Here is a 12,052-nt window from a genome sequence, read left to right as displayed (position 1 = left end):
CCACTTAGATTTTGAAAAGACCGTATAAACTTGACCCAATAAAACCTTGTTTCAGTGCTTTATCTCATCATTTCCCACAAGAGGTTATGTTCCACCACTAGAAATGATGTTTTTCTGGGTAGGCACAGGAACCTTGTGGTCTTTACCTGCAGCAAAATGAAAAGAAGAAATGAAAAATCACCTACTAGGGAAAAAAAAACAAGTGAGTTGAATTTGCTTGGGCTACATCCAGCTCCAGAAGGCTTTCGGCGTGCTGGGGATACGCCGTCACATTTGTTCCCCGCTGCCTCCACGCAGGCATAGCCAGGACCCTGGGATGTCCAGGGCACGGGCAGGAGCCGTGCCGTGCCTGGGGCGGATCTGCGTGCGCCCTGCCGCGCTCCTACGCGCCTCTGCCCAGCGCAGCCTCTCCGCTGGGAGAGGAGGCGCGGGCTCGTGTTTAGCCAGCCGAACAAGAGCTCGGGAACTCGGCGCGGCTGGGTTTAGCGTGCCCAGCGCTCCTTTCTTTCCTTGTTTCTGCCAAGGCTTAGAGGAGGGGGTTCATTTGGAAGCTGCGTGAATAAGCAGTCAAATACTTACAGAGCTGTTTCACTTGATCTTTTGAAGCACTGAAAATAAAGAAACTGTGTTATCTTTTGTATTTCCTGGCCGCAGGGATATTTTTAACAAATATCTTGCAAGTGCGCAATGCTTTCCACCTTAAAACACCTAATACTGGATTTATCTACAGTAATTCTAAAGCAGGAGGTAGTGTGTAGTACTTCTCTAACGGTGGAAAGCAACACTACAAAGTAGCATAGAAAAGGTGAAAAAACCCCAGGGCACTGCAGCAAAACAATACTAGATTTTTCCTAAGAAACGAGAGCTTTCCATACCTTAAAAATTTTATCTTTTCGAGCCACAATTCCAAAAAGTACCGTGAGTGTAACCACCACAACGGCAGCAATAATAGCCTCCTTGGGGAAGACAGGTTTTTTATCTGTCAAGACAGAGAGGAGGTTAGATATGCGATAGATTGGTGCAGTCATATAAAACACAATGTCTCGCAGAACTGCGGAAAGCCATATTTCTTTTCCCGTGGCTGTCACTGCTGATTTGAACTGTTGCTCTCTCTGCTGCCCGCAGGCCACCTCTGTGGATTAGTCCCCTGGAAAGGAGGGAGCCAGGCCTGTATTTTAGCAAACTGAAGGAAGAATTGAAACGTCGGTCTCTGAAGAAGATCCCCAAGGCGCTCCAACGCATGGAAGTGAGGGTGTCCGGCCATATCACGGACACAGCGATGCTTTCCTCCCTGTTCCCGGAGCGCAGAAATGAGAGGGGCCGGGGCAGTGGGTGGGAAATGGGTGCCTGGGGGGTCGCCTCACCCACTGTCACACCTGCCTGGGACTTGAGCACCCAGCCCCTGCAAGGCCTCCACCTGCGTGTTGGCCACAGGGCTATAGTCTGGAGGACAGCTACTCTCTCTTGCCTTAAGCAGCTCTTTCGGAGTGACAGAATGCTGTGGTCGGAATAAAAAGCTTCAAGTAAGACCTAAGGTGCTTTAAACCACACTTGAACGTGCCCTGGCTGCATGGGAAGTGAGGCAGTGGGATGAGCCCGCCTCGGGTCACGCTTGCCAAATGCCGCCTCCGAATAGCAGGCAGAGCAGGAAAGGCCCTTCCTGGTGCTGCGGTCCCAGGCACAGGGGCAAGGAGAGCTCCTTGCTGTCGCTGTGCCCTCAGACGTTAACACCAGGAATTTACCACTTTCCACTTACGCTTCTTAATACAAATGGATTGCTATCACCGTAAAAGAGAATGGGGAAGTTATTTGTAAAGCTTATTGTTTGACAGCAGCCTTGTTACCTTCAACTATCAGGTGGAAATCCTTTCTCCCCTTTCCCAAAGGAGATTGCGCCACGCAGGTGTAGGTCCCGTTGTCAGACTTCTGTACTTTTATGATCGAGAGCTGAAAGACCTCGCTAGTCTGGTACAGCTGGTAACGATTTTGCTGTAGCGTCAAGGTGATGTTGTTCTTATACCAAGCTGTTTGGGCCTGAGGGTTGGATTTGGTGTTGCAGGTCAGAGTCACATCTGTGTCTTCTTCAATTTGGAGGGACTCTTCTTCAGTCAGCCGGGGAGGAACTGTTCACAGTAATGCAGTTCAACGGGTCATTAATAACGCTGCTCACCATTTAACACAAAATAAGTTCCCTTTCCACATCTCTTGTGCACCTTGTTCAATGGTGTAACACAGCACAGTTGTGCAGCCTTTCACAATCCCCCGGAATCAGCAGGGCAATCAGTGGCAGAGATGGTCACTCCCGTGACTCCTCTGCCCTGACTTGTATCCTTGAGAAAGAATCTAGGTGGAGGCAGGGACATATCCACAACAGCTTCGTAGTTAAGGGCCCACCCACTCCCTATAAAAGAGGCGTTAGATCAGGCCATAAGCACCGCTGTGGAAAGGGAGTGTCTTATCACGTGAGCTATCTCCTCCTAAATGCATTTTTTCTTGGTGAAGACAGTGTACAAGGTTGCAAAACACCCTGCCTTCACCTAGCGCCCAGACACCGAGGTGCTCAGCCCATGATTTTGTCCCACCCCAGCCATTCTGCAGACACCCACCACTGCAACTTACACTGGACATCCAGGGTCACGGACACGTGCACAGACTTGTCCCGTGCCAGCTTGCACGTGAAGGTGACTCCGTTGTCGGACTCGGTGACGGGGGATACGCAGACGTTACTGACGTTCACTTTATTCCCATCTTTCAGACCCACTTTCCCATCTCCTCGGTACCAGAGCAGCTCCTCGGCCTGGCTGCTGTTCTGTACTAGGCAGGAGAGGGAGATGGGAGAGCCAGGAAACGTAGTCAGGGAGAAGTCAGCAGCGTGGTTATTTACAGACAGTTCCAAACCTGCAAAAGAAGGAGAACGAGGGCACTAAGCATCCTAAGCTGTACCCTTCCCACAAAAGCTGCCCTGCTAGCTTCTCCAAGCCCTTGACCTTGGAGGAGGGACTGAGTTTCAGGCTTTAGTCTAACAGCTGTGCTCAGGTGGGACTTCAGTTTTTGAGACAAGAAGTGTCTTCATTCCAAAGCTCCCTTCACAGTTATTTAAAATAAGTCAGGCTTTTGCAACTGACTGCAAGAATGCCAAAGCCTGACCTGGAATAAGAAAAGGTCTGAAAACCAGCAGTGACCACATCACACACGCAGCAAAAGATCATCCCCATCCTGCCGGTCTTGCTCACCCTCCTGCTGCAAATCACCGCTGCAGCGTACCTCTGCCCTCTGGTTTTGTGCCCACAGTTTGATACGCTGCGTTTTGGTTGGAACTGAATTCGCGTGAGAATATAAATTAGTTAATCAGCTCCTCAGCCGTACCCCGGCCAGTCCGAGTCCGGCTGTTGGAAAATTGCAGTTTGTCTAACGTACAAACCTCGGGACGTATTAAATGAAGAACCAGTAGGGGAAATAAATTTTTGTAATGGGCTGAAGCTCGCTACTGTAGCCTGTGTCATAGATGAATGAATGAAAAATACAGCTCAGAATATAAAGGCACTATAGTCCTGTGAATATAAAAAAGTCTGAAGCTCCTTGTCTCTTCCCTGGTGTTCCCAGGTAGCCAAAGCTTTTCACTTCTTGGAGCAGGTTTGAAAACAGTGGCCTCGTCACCCCTGTGCAGCTGCTGCGATAACGCTGGAAAACGCTGAAGCTTCCCCATTCCCTTCTCTGCTACTCTCAAAATCAGAGGCCGGATTTTAGACAGTCCCCTGGGGATGACCTCCAGACCATCTGAAAGCTGGGATGCTGGTGTGGCACATCACCCCGGGCACTGCTCAACCCCGGACAGTTTCGAACGTCGGCATGATGGGGCCTGGACAAAGCCATGATGGATTTCTTTTTCCATTGCTTACCTGTGGCTACACAAGCCAAAAAGCAAACGGCAAGGACAGGGGCTTCATAGGCGACTGCGAGGCTGCTTCTCTGCGCCATCTCGGAGGAGCCCAGCTGGCGGCTGTTGGAGAGAGGGTCATGGCGTTGCTGCTTCTCCTCGGGGCTCGCAGGGGGTTAATCGCTTGCTGCCATCAGACACCCTGGGGAGAGCCCTCGCAGACGGGGACAGGGTCACCAGGGAATAAATTAAGTCGATTTGTTGCAGGACTTTTCCCAGGGCAGAGCAGAATCAAGGACGCTGCTATGTCTCTAATCTCTGTTGCATGAGTTCGGTGTCGCCAATCACCCGTCTATCAGGGGAACCCAACTCTGGGACGTGTAGCGCTGCACTTACCTTGGGAAGAGTCTCTGGAGAGGCTGCTTCTGCTAAGAAATGCACAGCTCTTTCCCCTCCTTATTTATAAGGTCTGAATTTTAATATTTTATGGTAGCTCAGTAAGAAGTGAGTCCATAAAATGGGTTCAAGGCCTCGTTCAATTCCTGGATTTCTGAGCTCTCGGAATAATGAAGAAAAGTATTTGCTGGGCTCTGCTGGCTGTTTTATGAGACTTGCCGAGGCAATGAGTAACTAACGAGAGAGTTCCTACATCAGCTAGGAAGACCTTCAGCCAAAAATAATACCTTTTCCCTCTCAGCGTTCTAGGTCTTCACGACACTGTTTCAAGCCATAGGAAGTTTATCCTAGCTTATCCTCGAGCAGGAGTAGACTCCGATTTACCCCTTCCTGCCCAAAGCTCTGTTGCCGTGTCCTCCTTTGACTGGAAAATGAGAAAATGCACCGATTCAGACTTTGAACTGCTTGTTGGCAGAGGAGAGAGCGGAGGCACTATCCTGCTCACCGGTGTGCACCCCCGGGGTGCTGCTGTGGTTAGCTCAGCCCCTGGGCACCCCCCGACGTGGAGCGAGGGTCCCCCCACTGCTGGGACAGCTGGGTGCAGGGGCTGCGTGTCTGCGGGGGGCACAACTGAAGGAGCCGGCTACGGGGAAAACGGTGTCTGAAATCGCCTGCTTATACTTCAGCAGGGTGACGGTGACGTGGTTGGAAGCGATGGGGTCCTCGCAGCCTCCGGAACGTGTTCTCACCGCGGTCGGTGTCCCCGCAGGCACGGGGCACGTCACACAGGGCACTGGCTCTGCAGAGCCATAAAGAACATTTCATGAGCAGGAAGAGCCTGGGACACGTCCTCGGCATTGTCTTCGCTGCCCAGCTCAGCGGCGCAGAGGTGGGCAGCGACGGCTGGCTGTACGCAGAGGGCACACGAGCATACAGCATTATTTATTTGTGGGGCTGTTGCAAACATGGGTCACCTTTGAGTGTTTCTTAATATAACTTTTTCTGTGTTCATTGGTTTACCCTTAAAACTAACAGGTAATCATTTTCAGTTAAAAAAAGATAGGTGTACAAAAGTCTCTTAAAGAGACAGTGCTCAGCCTGCCTTCTAGAAAACTGCTGGTTTAGAAATATGTCCAGCCTTTAACTCACTTTTTACCTTCAATGTCAATTTAAGAAATTTTAAGAAATAAATTTAGCTTCTTCCACCATTTTTAGGAGGTTGTATGTCCTGTCCTTGTAGCGTTCAGTTAAATGTTGGCTTATGATCCAGTGCAAACTTCAATCAAAATGCTCCTCCTAAGAGTAAAGTGATCTTTGTGGTTTGGTATTAAGCTGAGTTGAAATAGAGAGGGAGGCAAAGGAACGGGCTGGGAAACGGCTCGTCTGCCAAGACGTGAGCCAAAGGCGGGAGAGCGTGGGGACGTCTGCGCTCCCCTGGTCCCTGCCTTGCAATGATAATGCAGGAGAAGAAGGAGGTGTTTAAGTGGGGGTGTAAAGAATGAAAGTATGGAGTTTTGGGGTGATTTTTTTAGTCTAGAAATTAGAGAAAGGGAAAAGATTGTCAGCGAACAGCTGTTCTGTGGTGGTGGTCTGTTCTGTTCTCGTCATGATGCAAGGCACAGCATCGCCTGGGACCTGGGAAAAAACTGTCCCAGGTTTGCAGCAGGTCTGCGACAGGCAGCGAGGTGAGCTCAGGTTAATCTGGTTTACGTTTTTTAAATGAAGGCAATGGCAGCGGCCTGTTTTGCAGTGGGCTTTGATATCTGCTGAAGGAAGAGAGACTGGAAAAGCAAGGTGTTACTTGGCCAGAGGCACTGAAAGGCAGCATTTTTAAACTGATAAGAATTACTTTCGCAATCACTTTTTACACTTTTCTTTTTATACAGGGCGTGATTATCTTGTGGGTGTCTAATTACTGAGGTCTAGAGTTTTGTGGGTTGCATTATCCACCTTTCCATTACGTTTAGGAAGGATGTAAGCCTCATGTTGCAGAACGCAAAGCAGCCACGAATGACTCAGACTGGGAGGAACCTCTTCAGTGAGGCAGATACTCCGTAACTCTCCACGGCGAAGGATCTGGATCAAACCTCTCGTTTGAGGTGTTTGGCTCGGGCACTCTCAAGGCTGGATTAGACAGACCATGGGCTAGAGCCAGAGTAATCCACCACACCGGTTCCTGCTTGTCATCCTTATGGCAACAGCGGACGAACAAACCCTGAATAAGGCTGCTGTTAAATATGACTCTGAACAGCCCCAAAGGGAATAAATTAATAAACACCAGTCTATTCCTGGGTGTAATCCAAGCCTTAGAAACCCGAGAAGAGAAGATTTAGAACATGATAGAGATTGGGCAGAACTTTCTTTTCCACTGGGTCTCTTAACCTCCGACTCCAAACTTCACAGCAGTTTGGGTTCTGCTCAGCTATCCTCAGTGCCTGCAGGCGTAGGGGGCCCAACTCATAATCCCCTGCATTTTCAGTGGCAGATGAGAACTCGTTTATATTCAGCAGCATTGTGAGGGCTGAAGGTTGCTCTTGGAGTCTGGGGCATAGCAGGATCTGCGCAGACAGGTGGAAGCTGTGGATCGGATCTATGGGTTGGTTTGTCAGGCAAACAATGCCTGCAACATGGCTGTGATCCCGCTCCAGAAAACATGTTTCTGCAACAGTGCCCGAGGCTCTGCTGGAAGGCTGCTCCTATCTTCCTACTCGTTGTGGTTCCCCACTCCTAATCCCTTTTTAATATGTGGTGCTACGTATTTTGCAATACTTCCATTGTTGGAGAATGACTGTAACACCCAAACCCAGTGCCTCCGCTTGCCAGATAGCTGGGCTGGAAAGCAAGGCTGTCAGGGAATGCTACTTGAACTTACTCAGCACTCCTGTTCCCTCCCACAAAACCTATTTTTCCCCAAGTGTAATGATTATGGAGATGCGATGTGCCCTGATTTCTCAGACTCCCGGCCCGTACCCCACGTATTTTCCACTGTTGAGATGGACAGATCTCGAGTATTTTTTTTTCATAATATTTTTAATAATTCTATTTTCTGATGGTCCTTCTATAAAAGTCTCACCCTATGCCATTGAACACAGAGGAATGATAGGTGATTTTTTTTATTCTTGGGAAGGACTGAGAATAGCAAAAAGCACTAAATCAGTGAATATTTTGAATTTTTAAAATAAATTGCTCAGAGGGCATTAAACATTCAAATGAAAAGTCTTCATTAATGAAATTAATGAAGAAACAGACCCTGAGATAAGTAAAGCACAAGAGAAGCCCTCAGGAAGGTGAAGCTGCAGCACAAGCGTTGGACACGGATGCCATCTACTGGATACCCACCCAGGGGAGCTGGCAGCCCTGCGGGCGAGTGGCCGGGAGGGAGGAAAGTCACTTTCTGGGAGGTCCAGAAACAGGATGAGATCCCTGTGATCCCCACGGCAGAAGCTCAGAGGCAGTAAATCCTGCAGAAGACTAAAGCAATGCCACACTCATGGACAGGTCTGCTGAAACCTTTGGGTGACTGGCTCAGAGGAGGATGCATTTCTGAGATGGTTTTTCCCCTCGCGTTTTTCATCTGTGCTCCGGGAAGTCCCCTGTGGAGTCTGCGCTCCTAGTGATGCAACAAGGAACCATATCCTGGGCTTTTACTGATATTGCTATACTCGTATTTCTCTTTCAGAAGTGTGAGTAAATTAGGATTAGAGAACCTCAGTCATTGCTTTAAACAACTGCTCCTGGATCTTTTAAACTCTCCTGCATTGAAGTGAGTGCAAGAAACGGAACCGTGTTCCAGGAGGGCAAGTCTAACCTTCCATCAAGAGCATCAAAGCACTTGCCAATCTTTCCTGCGCGGTGAAGAAAGTATCCAAGGACTGGAGAAACTCTTAGGACCATGCCAGAAAGCCCCACCACATTGCTGCAGTGCAGTACGCACGGCTGTCTGTTAGCAGCACTCAGCACTGGTCCCCCTCTTTCCCAGCCGCTCTGGGTTACATCCAGCACTGGTGGGTGCCTACAGTCCCCAACCTTGACTTAGAAGGCTAACGAGAGCACACTAGCATGGCCATTGCTGTCCAACTCTGAGAAATGTGGTCCCAAATAAAAGGAAATGTGAAAAGAGCTTGGCATTAAATTAGCAGTGCAGGTCCCCTGCAGGAGATAAAAGTGACTTATCTGCATTAAATACCACTTAAATGTTGGCCCTCGTAGTTTCCCATCGAGGGAGTCCTGGTTAGTAGCTTTCAGCTTTCACACCTAGCAGCACTCAGGGAAATTAAAACTATTAGGGAAATTAAAACTATTAGTCTTTACTTTGCATCATCCACTCATGAAACTCCGTTTCCTATCTGATCGAACCAATTTGCAAGGTGGTCTCCTGCCTCAGCCACGGGGTAAGACTGTATGGTAGCAGTGATTATCTACCGCGTTCCCATGACTTTGTTCTTTTTCTGGACAGAAAACACGCCTCTGCCACTGATGGGCTGGACTTCAAGAGGGTTTTGTTTCCTCTGGGAAAAAAAAATGACTGAGGATGATCCTAAGCTGGGTGCCCATTTCTTGCCTGATTTAGATGCTTTCCGGTGGCCAGTACAGGACATTCCCTAGCAGTATTCCCGGATCTGCTTCTCTTTCAAGACCGCATTCTGCTGTGACCTCAGATATTTTTGTCTACCTAGGAACTTTCATCACCAGTGGGATTTCTTGGAAGTGCTCTGCTGGAAAACCAAGTGCTGATTTGATCTTGTGAAGTGCTGCCAAACAATATTAGCAGTTTTAACTTTCCTGCTGCGGCGTCATCCCTCGTTCCCTCTGCGAGGAATCTGCAAAGACTGAACTGCTCCATCTTTCCGGTTCATGGGGAACCATTTGCTGTCAATCTTCAGGAGGAAACCGCACTCCTTCTCCGTGGCTGGAACCACTGCAGAGAGTGTCGTAAGGCAAAAGCCACAGCCCCTCAGTAAGCACCTTCTCGAGTGCCAGGGCTGCAGCTCTCGGCAAGCACGAGCACAGGGCAGAGCTGAGGAGGAGGAGGAGGAGGAGGAGGAGGAGGCTTCTTGAAGGTCGGTCCCTAACCTGCGGACTTGCTCACCCAGGGATCTGGAAGGCAGAGCTCTCTTAGGTTGGCCCGAGGAAATGAGAAGGTTTTGTTGTTACTGGCTGCTGAGAAAATGAGTGGATGACTCATCAGTCTTCTGCCACATGCTGCTTTTACAATTGGCTTGTTGAAATTCCAGACAACTGGGCTTTTATCAGCTAAAAAGGGAAATGAGCTCAGTTACTCTGTGTAAATCCAGAGCAATTTATTTGTAGACTCAGGACTTAAAGCTATGTAATGGTGATCACTTCTGAGACAGCCAAATTCCCTCATGACGTTCCTTCTCCCTTTTGGGTTAAGAATGTCCTGATGACCAAGGTCTTTCGGCTTTTCCAGTTTAATTTTATCTGGGGCATCTTTTCGATGGATAATCCCTGTTCCCTGCTTGTCCCTCTCCTAATGACTGTGCAGTGCAGATGAGAGAGAGAAGCCAATTTACTCTCCTTTTCCTCGGGGCCCTTTTGATGCTGTACCATATTTGGCTTACAAAAAAGTTTGCATCGTCTGAGCTCTCACGCAAAGGATCCCAGAATGCAGTGAGATGAAAGAGTCATATCACTGACGGTTCCCCTGAAAATCAGTTTTATGTGCTAGACTCGGAGCTTGTGTCTCCAACAGGAAATACCAGAGCTGGGAAGCAGATGTGTACATGAGATACTACTGAAAAGCGAAACGGGAATCGACGAGACCTGCTGTCGGAGATGGCTACTTTCAATGTTTTATGGACTGCAACACGATTTTGGCAGAGTAAACCATTCTGCTTGTTATTCTTCATCATCTCGCCTGCCTCAAAAAAATGGAATTAGCAAAGATCTGAATGGAGGAAACCCCAAAGTACTATTTATACATCTTCTCCGGCACACAGTTCCGCAGTGGCTCGCCATACAGCGACACGCAATACAACGGTGTTAAAATGACTTTAATACCCCGGAGGTCTGGTCTGAGCTGGTAGCGAAGCCGGGGCGGGCCACACGTGCTCCCTTCCAGGAAGACAGGCACCGGGAGCGGCACTTTGGCCCCTGCGAACCGCGGCTCGTCGCCGCGCCGAGGCGAGAGGCCACCCCGCTCCAGCCACGTTTGTGTTCAGGCTTTTATCTTTTGGAGGGGATGCTGCAGCAACAGCGTGTCGTAACCCCCCTCTGAGGTACGGGGAGCATCGCCATGCGCTGGCCTTTGCCCCCCAGATGCAGTAACTCGGTGTTGGATGGTTACAGATATTTACTGCGCCGGGGAGCGGCTCCCTGGGCCCCTGCCCCGCTCCTGCGGGGGCTTTCGGGAGGGGAAATGCTGAGCGCGGAAAGCCAAGGGCTGATTGCTCCCGAGGGGGGAAGGAGGACCACCTCATCGGGGAGCGCAAGCCCGCTCCCGCCGCCGCTCGCCCCCGCCGTGCGCGTCCCCCCCCCCGGGCCGGGGGCAGCGCGGCCACGGCAGCGACGCGGCCCGCAGGGGGCGCCGCGGTGCTCCCCGCCGCCCCACCCCATCGTGACGCCGCGCTCCCTGCCGCCTCTCATTGGTCCGTCGCCGCCTCGCCCTAGCGGCTCCGCCCCTCCGGCCGCCGCTCATTGGCGGGCGGCGGAAGGAGCGCCCGCCCGTGGGCGGGGCGAGCGCCAGCGCCGCCTCCCGCTGCCCGGCGGCTCCGCGGAGCGGCGAGGCCGGGCGTGCGGCGGGGCCATGGCGAGCGCGGCGCGGGGGCTCGGCCGGCGGCGGGGGCTGCCGCTCCCGCTCCTCTGCGCGCTGCTGCCGCTGCTGGGCCCGGCCCGCGCCGCGCACATCAAGAAGGCGGAGGCGGCGGCGCCCGGCGAGGCGCTGCGGTACCTGCACTCGGCCGAGCTGGGCGAGGCGCTGCGGGCGCTGGCGGCCGCGGCCCCCCCGGGCCTGGCGCGGCTCTTCAGCATCGGCGACTCGGTGGAGGGGCGGCCGCTGTGGGTGCTGCGGCTGACGGCGGGGCTGGGGCCGGAGCGGGCCGGCGAGGAGCCCGGCGGCGCGGCCCTGCCCGGCCGGCCGCAGGTGAAGCTGGTGGGGAACATGCACGGCGACGAGCCGCTGGCGCGGCCGCTGCTGCTCCGCCTGGCCCAGGAGCTGGTGCGGGGCTGGGCCGGCGGCGAGGCGCGCATCGGCCGCCTGCTCAACACCACCGACCTCTACCTGCTGCCCAGCCTCAACCCCGACGGCTTCGAGCGCGCCCACGAGGGCGACTGCGGCGGCGGCGGCGGGGCGGCGGGCGGCCGGGAGAACAGCCGCGGCCGCGACCTCAACCGCAGCTTCCCCGACCAGTTCGGGGCCGCCGAGCCCGACCTGGAGCCCGTGCCCGAGGTGCAAGCCCTCATCGCCTGGATGCGCCGCAACAAGTGAGTGCGGCCCGGCCCCGGCCCGGTTCCCCCCCGCCTTTCCCCGACGGGCGGCCCCGGCACCCCGCTCCCGGGGAAAGCGAGACCCCCGGCTCCGCTCCCGGGGGGGCTTCAGCTCGCTTTCAGCCTTCCCCAGTGCTCCCTGGCAGAGCTTGGGGGGACGAAAAGCCATTTCCCACCTGTGTCTCCCCCGCCCGCCTCCTGCGCTGGGTTGGCCTGTTTTTGCGGCGGGGGTCAGTCCTGCACCCAGTGACCGGGCCAGCCCGCACGCCAGCCGGCGTGTGTGGGGCAGCGGTTCGGTGCCTGCAGTTTGCCGTGCACCTGCTGAGGAGCCTC

The 12,052-nt window shown here is 52.7% G+C and overlaps 2 protein-coding genes across 2 annotated transcripts in view; one reads left to right on the top strand and one right to left on the bottom strand.

Moving 5' to 3' along the window:
- Positions 1-575: 575 nt before the first annotated feature.
- Positions 576-3,978, bottom strand: TMIGD1 (transmembrane and immunoglobulin domain containing 1). The gene is made up of 5 exons (XM_009480500.2): positions 3,900-3,978; positions 2,620-2,898; positions 1,845-2,123; positions 876-979; positions 576-608 (listed from the first exon to the last, which is right to left on the bottom strand). The coding sequence occupies exons 1-5, from the start codon at positions 3,976-3,978 to the stop codon at positions 576-578; spliced, it is 774 nt and encodes a 257-aa protein (XP_009478775.1).
- A 7,061-nt stretch (positions 3,979-11,039) lies between these two features.
- Positions 11,040-12,052, top strand: part of CPD (carboxypeptidase D) — a 28,061-nt gene continuing 27,048 nt past the window's right edge. The window contains exon 1 of the mRNA XM_075720084.1: positions 11,040-11,716. Within this exon, the coding sequence (XP_075576199.1) occupies positions 11,040-11,716 (677 nt within the window). The remainder of the gene's footprint in view (positions 11,717-12,052) is intronic.

Source organism: Pelecanus crispus, chromosome 12 (genome assembly GCF_030463565.1).
Source record: "Pelecanus crispus isolate bPelCri1 chromosome 12, bPelCri1.pri, whole genome shotgun sequence".
Lineage (NCBI taxonomy): Eukaryota > Metazoa > Chordata > Aves > Pelecaniformes > Pelecanidae > Pelecanus > Pelecanus crispus.
The sequence above is the reverse complement of the archived record's forward strand: the minus strand, read 5'-3'. Positions and strand labels throughout refer to the sequence as shown.

Coding starts and splice junctions, on each gene's coding strand:
- TMIGD1 (XM_009480500.2), bottom strand. CDS start 3,978: ATGGCGCAGAGAAGCAGCCTCGCAGTCGCCTATGAAGCCCCTGTCCTT. Junction 980..1,844: donor TTTCCACCTGATAGTTGAAG/GTAACAAGGCTG, acceptor CTGTCTTGACAG/ATAAAAAACCTGTCTTCCCC. Junction 609..875: donor GAAAAGATAAAATTTTTAAG/GTATGGAAAGCT, acceptor CTTTATTTTCAG/TGCTTCAAAAGATCAAGTGA.